Genomic DNA, 10,129 nt, shown 5'->3' on the forward strand with positions numbered 1-10,129 from the left:
TATGGTTAGTGGAGATGATAAAATGGACAGTGAGTGTAGAAACAAGGAGGTGGTTTTAATGTTATGGCTGATCAGTGTAAGTTGTAGATACATATGTGAACATGTTTAAAAAGAGTAACATTATATACATCATCAAACTGTTTTCTGCATTGTAAGCTAAACTTAACATTAAAAAGTACAGTGATACATTTTGCCATGTCAATCACTTGTTTAATGTTTTGTAGGAAAAATATATCTACAGTTTGCTTATATATTTAAAAATATTTGCCTATTCTTTACAGATGTCAAATGTACAGAGTTTGTCACTGTTACACAAACTAAACCCTTTATGTATTTGGATGCACACTGTGTATAAGGTCTTGCATTTATGTAATGGTATATTATACACATATTCTTTGTTAAACACTTCATGTTTGTAAGAACTAGTCAACAAATACATTCAAATGTAAGGGTTTTTTACACTATAGCACTAAAGGTTTTGTTTGTTTTAGGATTTTAATGCCATGTTTTACACTCTTTGGTTACATTCATGACAGAAACGGTAGTTCCTCATTATAAAACAGATAGTTCCGGTCCTAAAATCTGATTGGCTGAGCCGCGTTCTAAGCCGTTGTAAAATCCCCGATATACGCGCACCTATGACCACCTCACATCATCCCATATTAATACGCCACTGAAAAGAACAAGTACAAACTTGGTTGAACACTATGTACTATACATGGAAATGTCCAGATTAATATAAACAGTAATCTTAATCATTAAGCGAGTGTTTCATCCAAGAAATAGTGTAACAGTGTTTGTGGAGGAATGTTTATTGCGAATGTTATGTTCGCCCTCATGTTGCCTAGCAACACTGTTAACGGACTACCTGATTTCGCGGAGGAAAGCTTTTTGTAAGCGTTTTTGTAAATAAAAACATTTATAAATTGAACATTGTTGTATTTTATTACATTTTATGCTGACCGCCGTTTTATAAAAGCAATAAGCCACTCGAGACCGTGCGTTACTGCTATTATTTTATCACGGGGAAGGCTGTTTCGGCACGACGCGAAGCGGAGTAACGCACGGCCTCTCGTGGCTTATTGCTTTATTATGCAAGGTTAATCAGTTCACAAGGTTATATCAAACACAATGGACAATTTTGTATCTCCAGTTCACCTCACTTGCAAGTCTTTGGACTGTGGGCGGAAACCGGAGCACCCGGAGGAAACCCCACACAGACACGGGGAGAACATGCAAACTCCACACAAGGGATCGACAGTGCTTGTTTGAGATGTTAGAAAAACAATAATAGTGATAGAAAACAATATCACAAAACGTGTCACCTTTTAGGTAGAGCCATTTGCACTTTTACTCAATGCTTCACTACTAACCATGTCAAATAAAGCCTTTTATTAAGAAAAACACTAATAATATTAATAATAACACAGTAAAGCAGGTAGGTAGGAAGCAGCACTGTACACGTATGGTAACTGGTAATGGTGTTAGTGGGTAACTGGGGTATGTGTACAATCAGTGTACATTGTGGCTAACAAACCCAGTGATTGGCATGCATCACCAACCTTACAAAGCAGGCACTTTATTATACCAGTGACCGAGTTTGTTATGGTTGACCGTTTGCCACAATATACACAGACCCAACCCATGTACCGCAATGTAACACAGAATTTAAATCCAACACATTGAATGTGAATCATCAGAAAGAATGACACGGATTGTGGTACCACCAAACGCGTTTAGTAATCCAAAAGCGTGCATACTTTAACGAGAAATAAACAGATCCGGCTTATAATAACAGAGAACAATGAGCCGCATCATGACTATAAACTGATGAACCTACCTTTCCTTTCCTCTCCTCTCCACTCCCTCTCGAACAACAGCTGCCCTGCTTAAGCTAAACACCGAGCAGCGCTTCCCCTTCTTTCCGATCCGATTTTAAACACACAAACACCACGCTGCAGTGCTCCCCCAAACCCCTTCAGTGCTGCTCCACTAAATCCACAGTTAAACACAGTAATCCGGTGTAGCTGATGCGCACAGGAGGTAAAAGTTTGCTTGAAAGTTGCGGCTCACATGAACAGTCCAGCTGCAGCAGCGTGCACTTACTAAAGCAATGAGATCACCATTCACTCACCGCGCTGAGCACCAGCCTTCCACCCCTCAAATCTCGCGAGAACTGAGCGTCTGAAATCTGAATGGGGGAGAACTGCTACACAACATTAAAACCACCGCCTTGTTTCTACACTCACTGTCCATTTGATCAGCTCCACTTACCATATAGAAGCACTTGTAGTTCTACAATTACTGACTGTAGTCCATCTATTTCTCTACATACTTTTTTTAACCTGCTTTCACCCTGTTCTTCAATGGTCAGGATCACCACAGAGCAGGTATTATTTAGGTGGTGGATCATTCTCAGCACTGCAGTGACTCTGACATGGTGGTGGTGTGTTAGTGTGTGTTGTGCTGGTATGTGCTCTCCCACTCCCCATCCCTTCCTTGTGGGGAAACCCGTGAGATACACTTTGTTTTGGAGAATGCCAAAAATGGACAAACAGTGAAATGAAATATAGGATGACAGATGGAATGTGAATCACAAACACAGGTGAGATAATCCAGATCATGTAATAGCTTGTTCTGGACAGAAAGCATTCATTTATTAACTCAATGTCTGTTTTATCATCGTTTTATCCTGGTCACCTGGTCCGATTCAAGTCTGATTCAACCCCGGACAGGTCGCCAGTCTTTTGGCCTGACTGCATGTCTTTTGACTTGTAGAAGAAAATCGACTGGGAGAACATGCAGACTCCACACAGAAAGGACCCTGGCCACCCTTCTTGTTTTGAGGCAATATCTACCCATTGTGCCACCCTTATTCTGGACAGAAAGCAGACAGCAAATATCCCAAAGGATAAAACTGGAGCACACAAAACACATATTTGACCTTCTTACTGGAAAATTTGTATCCGAAAGCAAACTAAAAGAAAGTTGCTTGACTGGTCTGCCTGCAGTCCAGATCTTTCTCCCATTAAAAATGTAAGGCACATCTTAAAGAGGAAAATCAGACAATGGTGGTCACAGTCTGTTAAACAGCTGAAGTCTTACATAATGCACAAATGGGCAAAAATCCAACTTGCAAAACTGCAAATGTTTTATTCTCAGTTCCCAGATAAATAAAGTGTAATTTTGGAAAAGGAGATGTAAGAGTGGAAAACATGTCTCTGTCCCATTCTTTGCTAAATGTGCTGCAGGCCTAAAATTCTAAATTTGTCACTTAAATAAATGAAAAGTGCATCACTCAACCAATCACTCAGTCACCTTGGGGCAGTTTAGAGCAGCCAGTTCATCTTTGCATGTTTTTGAGAGGTGGCACAAAACAGAGAACCAAGAGGACACAGTCTAAAGAACACACAGTGACCAGGACCGAGGGTTCCCAGGAAATGTGTTGCTCTAAGGAACCCAGTCTAACAGTTGCCCAATCAAGCAGCTTTGCTGTAGATACAAGGGTCTAATGAAGAACGCTTCCATGCAACTGCACCTGTTGTGACTAGGTTTAGTCAGTGCTGCCACCACATGGAGGTGAAGTGGTTTTACAGCAAATGGATTTCAATTTAAAATTTAAAATGCCCTCTATACCAGGGGTGTCCAAACTTTTTTTCCTGAGGGCCGCAAACAGAAAAATATACAAAGGACTGGGCCACTCACTAGACGTGAGGTATACTGTCTCACTTCTAATGCATGAATACTGGCAAAATCAATCAAATGCAGGTAAATTACGTTTAATAATTGAACATGTTTGAAGAAGAAAAAACCTCCATCACAGCTCTTCATTAGTAGATTCTCATTTTATTTTTTACAAAAAGGTTGACAGGTCATTCTCTCAGTGTCCTGTATGAAGGAAGAGACAAGAGAAATAGGGGATGTGGCGCCACCAAGTGTTTAAACTAAGAATTATAAAACGGATAGTTCCGGTCCTAAAATCTGATTGGCTGAGCCGCGTTCGAAGCCGTTGTAAAATCCCCGATAAACGTACACCTAGGACCACCTCACATCATTCCATATTAATACGCCACTGAATAGAAAAAAATAATGTTATTTTCGCCCTCATGTTGCCTAGCAACACTGTTAATCGAACTATTTTGCGTCGCGGAAGAATGCTTTATTGTAAGTTTATACACAATAAATACATTTATGAATTAAACATTGTTGTATTTATTATATTTTATGTTGACCGCCGTTCGCGGAGTGCCTAAAACTTCTTTCCCCGTGCTAAAATCATAACAGTAATGCACGGTCTCGAGTGGCTTATTGCTTTAGTACAACACAGTTAAGCACAAATATTATGTGTGGGCCATAGTCCGTTATATTTTTTGACTTTGATACGGGCCAATTTAAAATGGATGGCGGGCCGTAGTTGGGACACCCCTGCTCTATACCAACTCACTCACTCACTCACTCACTCACTTTTTTAATCGCTTATCCAATTGGGGTTGCGCGGAGGAGGATTTGGTGCTGGGGCCTATGCCAGATTTTCAATGGGACACGCGGTAACACCCTGGGCGGGGCGCCAGTCCATCACAGGGCAGACACACATACACACAACCATTCAGGGCAATTCGGTGTCAATTAACCTGAGTGCATGTTTTTGGATTGTGGGAGGAAACCGGAGCTCCCGGAGGAAACCCATGCAGACACGGGGAGAACATGCAAACTCTGCACAGAAAGGACCGGGGCCGCCCCACCTGGGGATCAAACCCAGGACTCTCTTGGTGTGAGGTGACAGTGCTGCCCACCAAGCCACCGTGCCGCCCTCTATACCAACTCTTATGAGGTTATTTCTTTATGAGGTAACACCCCTGCCCCCATATTTTTATAGACTGACCCAAATTGTCCTGCTTATGACATTTAAAGCTTATAATAGATAGCTTTACATAATTTGTTATTCTGATGACATATACCACCCCTGCCCCAAACCCTTATGGACTGCTTATGACGTTTAAAGCCTTCAATAAATAGATTCTATGTGTTGCTCGCCTCCAGAAGCAGCACAGCCCATCTTGAACACTTTGTTTAGCTAAATTGGTGTTCTGTTCATTCTTAGGGTCAAACGTGAGCCTACTTTTTGAATGAGTGGATGTCAAATTGTATTTTACCTGACATATTTAGTCTGCCTTTAAATGCACCTAAACTTCAATTTAATTAATGTTGTAGATGATTTGTTGTTTATTTTTGTTTTGTTATTAATAAAGCTTGATTACTTTTATTACAAAACCACTTAAACTATATCCTTACAGCATAGCTTTATTTGATCCAACTGCTATTCTCTGTACTGGCACCAGTTCAATGGTCAGGAACCCCACAGGACCACCACAGAGCAGGTATTATTTAGGTGGTGGATCATTCTCAGCACTGCAGTGACACTGACATGGTGGTGGTGTGTTAGTGTGTGTTGTGCTGGTATGAGTGAATCAGACACAGCAGCAGCTCATACCAGCACAACACACACTAACACACCACCACTAAGTCAGTGTCACTGCAGTGCTGAGAATGATCCACCACCCAAAAAATACCTGCTCTGTGGTGGTCCTGGGAGAGTCCTGACCATTGAAGAACAGCATGAAAGGGGGCTAACAAAGCATGCAGAGAAACAGATGGACTACAGTCAGTAATTGTAGAACTACAGTGCTTCTATATGGTAAGTGGAGCTGATAAAGTGGACAGTGAGTGTAGAAACAAGGAGGCGGTTTTAATGTTATGGCTGATCGGTGTATAGCAAAATATATGTGGACATCCATCCTAATTACTGACTTCGGAAAATGTATACACAGAAAATTATAATGCAGCTCTTTAACATATTTTAGATAAGAATATCTGTAACGTGTGTGCAAGTTAAATTCCAACAAATGTTGGTTTTGCTATGTATCCCATCACAAAACAAAATTTTATTTTATTGTAGCATCATACATTCCACACATCTTTGCAAGCATCCTCTACACATCTTTTATATTTACAGTGTCTCAGCTGATACTCCCTTGATAAGTTTAGAGCATCACGTCATTAAGTAAAATAAGAGAAGGTAAAGGAGGCTGTACATAGTGGTGCCCACATTCAGATGAAATACATTTTGATGCCGAGTTTACATGAGACTAGTTCTTAGTCAGCCGAAGTAACCTCTGGATGTCGGGTTCTATGCCAGTGGTCTGGAAATTTTTGCTGTATCTTTTAAAGGGCTCGCCCTCTGGGCCAATCAGGAACTTCTCAAAATTCCACGAGATATCCGTCCGACTGATGGGGCTCCATACCAAGAACTTGGGGTCCTGCATAAGGGAGACTGGGTCATCATCAGGATATGGAAGCTTGTCTTTCAGGTATGCAAAGACAGGATGTGTGTTGGAACCATTCACGTCACACTTCTGAAAAATAGTGAAGGCGGGTTCATACCCTCCACCTGGTCGTACATGCTTTAGGGAGCTTGGGATCTCTGCATTTGTGCAGTTTTCCTAAAGGGTGGGGAGAAAAAAAGAAGGTCAAAACATAATAACATCAAAAATAATAACATGGACATACAATAGGACACACAAGGCTGACTCTAGCCCATTTGATGCTCTATTCATATGTGAGCGCATATGTACACCGACTAGGCATAACATTATGACCACTGACAGGTGAAGTGAATAACACTGATTATATCTCTTCATCACGGCACCTGTTAGTGGGTGGGATATATTAGGCAGCAAGTGAACATTTTATCCTCAAAGTTGATGTGTTAGAAGCAGGAAAAATGGGCGAGTGTAAGGATTTGATCGAGTTTAACAAGGGCCAAATTGTGATGGCTAGACGACTGGGTCAGAGCATCTCCAAAACTGCAGCTCTTGTGGGGTGTTCTCGGTCTGCAGTGGTCAGTATCTATCAAAAGTGGTCCAAGGAAGGAACAGTGGTAAACTGGCGACAGGGTCATGGGCGGACAAGGCTCATTGATGCACGTGGGGAGTGAAGGCTGGTCCGTGTGGTACGATCCAACGTTTTCTTTTACATTACATGGATGGCCGGGTGCGTGTGCATCGCTTACCTGGGGAACACATGGAACCATGATGCACGATGGGAAGAAGGCGAGCCGGCTGAGGCAGTGTGATGCTTTTGGCAATGTTCTGCTGGGAAATCTTGGGTTCTGCCATCCATGTGGATGTTTCTATGACACGTACCACCTACCTAAGCATTGTTGAAGACCATGTACATCCTTTAATGGAAACGATATTCCCTGATGGCTGTGGCCTCTTTCAGCAGGATAATACACCCTGCCACAGAGCAAAAAATGGTTCAGGAATGCTTTGAGGAGCACAACAACGAGTTTGAGGTGTTGACTCGGCCTCCAAATTCCCCAGATCTCAATCCAATCGAGCATCTATGGGACGTGCTGGACAAACGAGTCTGATCCATGGAGGCCCCACCTCACAACTTACAGGAGTTAAAGGATCTGCAGCTAACATCTTGGAACCAGATACCACAGCACACCTTCAGGGGTCTAGTGGAGTCCATGCCTCGACGGGTCAGGGCTGTTTTGGCAGCAAAAGGAGAACCAAAACAATATTAGGAAGGTGGTCATAATGTTATGCCTCATTTGGTGTAGAGACTGACAGTCTCCTCCAAGTGTGTTTTGCCACCTTATGTTGTTGCTTTAGGTAAAAAAAAAACTGAGGCAGATAGCTCTACATCTAAGCTCGTGTTCACCCTCTTAGACAGGTTGCTGATATGACTGGCTAAGTAGTTAAAAATATGAAAAATTAGCGCAACCAGACTTCTTAATAATTAAATGGCTGTGTATTGTCAATTAAAAGTGAAGGATATTCAGTATATACTCATGTGCTATTACTTGCACTAACAGTGTGTGCTGCTACCAATACCACTCTATTAAAAGGTTGATCTCTGGAGACAAAAGATGGTGACCACTTGGTGACCAAGTTTAACCCAAGAAAAAGCCTTAAAATGAGTTCTACTAACCTGATAGCCAAACTGGTTACAGGGAAAGGCCAGGACCACCAGCCGGTGCGGGTATCTCCTCTGGAGCTCGTTGAGCTGGCTGTAGTCCCTCGTGGTGGTGCCTCATAGCGAGGCTACATTTTCAATAAGTACCACTCGTCCTCGATAGACATTAAAATCTATCGAATCCCCTTCCAGCGTGGTAGCACACAGGTCATAAAAGGTTTTGGCTATGAAAGTCATATTCCACGCTAACCGTCACTCAAATAAGCGTGCGTTTCCTAACCGTTCTGCAAGTCTTTGGCTATAAATGTGAAGTGTCAAATAACCTAGAAGAAAGCCAATATGCAGGTGATACATGATACCTCTGTGAGGTGAAAAGACAGGCAGGGCATCTCAGGTTTTAGAACAGGAACACATCTAGCCAGACTTGTCTAGGCCAAAAATTAAATAAAAGCCTCAAAATGCAATATGGAATATGTACTTCCAACAAGAGACATCCCAAGAAATAAACCAATACCTCAGAAATCAATGGCAAATGCATTTACTCTAAATGTAATACTTTGTTTCTTGTTAACATGCTGTTTTTAAACTATTACTTACTTATTACTAAGATCATGCAGTAATAAAGCTATTCTTATCTATGCAGCAGAATGTAAAGGAATTAAACACTTTATAAGCTTTACTCCCTGTATCTACCTCTGCACCATTAAACATTTAGCAAGTCATTACCTATGTTCCCAGATCATTAAAAATAGATACATGTTCAATCTAATCCTCTTCAAATAAGCTGAGCCCAAGCTCTGATGTTACACTGAATCTGTAATTTAATGTCACTACTACTCTGTTAAAGTACTATGTTTACTAAGACAATATTCATTATCTGTTTACCACCGCTTTATTCTGTTCAGGATCGCAGTGGGTCCAATCCCAATCGGTCTTTCCTGGATGCTACTTTTGTACCAAACTATGATTACAATCACCTGTTGACATCACCTGTTTGGAATCACATCATTATTTAGTTTTTTCATCTCATTACTAGCTCTAAATTGCCCCCGTCCCAACTTTTTTTGGAATGTGTTGCAGGCCTGAAATGCAGGAATGGAGGTTTATTAATAAATGAAATGTTGAGCAGACAAAACATGAAATAGCTGGTGTTCAAACTGTCTGCAATCAAATAAAAGTCAAAGTAAATGGAAGGAACACTGCATTTTTATTTTATTAGCATTTTCCATACTGTCCCTTTTTTCCGATTTGGGGTTGTACTTTCAGATTCTTCTACGACAAAACTAAAAGGTACTTTGCCTGTCAAATATCCAGCCTCTATGCTGGACTACTCCCAAAAACACCATCACTAAAAGGCTATTTGGTGAGTTAAATAGCTACAGATTTAAACTACAGATGGTTAGGGTATCTTTAAAACTGTCTCCTTAAACATTCATTAAAAACACCAGTTAATCCCCTTTTATTTAGTATTTTTTGCCACTTTTTAACCACTTTTTAGCCAACCATTTGCCAATGAGCAAATTTTCATTGGTCCACAGTTTGCGGAATAATCAATTCGCCACTTTTCTTACTGCTTATATAACAATGAGAGGGTCATGTTTAGATACATTCAGATGGATGTTGTGCTGGGGTGTACCTGTAGGGGAGAATATTGTTAGTAGTTAACTTGAAGATATTAATGCTACAATAATGAGCAATTTGGACCTGGGATACCAGTCTCTATGCTGGACTACTCCCAAAAACACCGTCACTAAAAGGCTATTTGGCGAGTTAAATAGTTACAGATGTCAACTACAGAGTGAGAAAAGGGTTAGGACACCTTTAAAACTGTCTCCTAAAAACCCATTAGTCCTTTTTTATTAACCAATTCTCTCTGTCACTTTTTAAAACAATTTTACTGATTTAAGACCCACCAAACATGTCCCCATAGGGTCACTATAGGCTAGTTAATAAAAGTGTGGCCTCGGAAAATTACACATGGTGTTTGCTTGCACTGGGCCCATCCGAACATTTGGATATGGGGGCCAACTATGAGCTGACTGTGGGCAGTGCTGACCGAGACAAACCAATGTAAAGCCTATAATGGCCCAATAAGGGCAGCCCACATCATTTCAGTGTGTCTTGCAGGTTATCACCAAAGAAAATC

The 10,129-nt window shown here is 41.1% G+C and overlaps 2 protein-coding genes across 2 annotated transcripts in view; both read right to left on the reverse strand.

Moving 5' to 3' along the window:
* LOC134324835 (signal-induced proliferation-associated 1-like protein 1) overlaps positions 1 to 2,033 on the reverse strand; it is a 92,666-nt gene extending 90,633 nt beyond the window's left edge. Inside the window, exon 1 of the mRNA XM_063006712.1 lies at positions 1,841 to 2,033. The gene's annotated coding sequence lies outside the window, so the exon portion shown is untranslated. The remainder of the gene's footprint in view (positions 1 to 1,840) is intronic.
* Positions 2,034 to 5,957: 3,924 nt separating this feature from the next.
* gpx2 (glutathione peroxidase 2) lies at positions 5,958 to 8,220 on the reverse strand. The gene is made up of 2 exons (XM_063006804.1): positions 7,999 to 8,220; positions 5,958 to 6,500 (listed from the first exon to the last, which is right to left on the reverse strand). The coding sequence occupies exons 1-2, from the start codon at positions 8,218 to 8,220 to the stop codon at positions 6,147 to 6,149; spliced, it is 576 nt and encodes a 191-aa protein (XP_062862874.1). The 3' UTR covers positions 5,958 to 6,146.
* Between the last annotated feature and the right edge of the window lie 1,909 nt (positions 8,221 to 10,129).

The sequence above is a fragment of the Trichomycterus rosablanca genome, chromosome 13, assembly GCF_030014385.1.
Source record: "Trichomycterus rosablanca isolate fTriRos1 chromosome 13, fTriRos1.hap1, whole genome shotgun sequence".
NCBI lineage: Eukaryota > Metazoa > Chordata > Actinopteri > Siluriformes > Trichomycteridae > Trichomycterus > Trichomycterus rosablanca.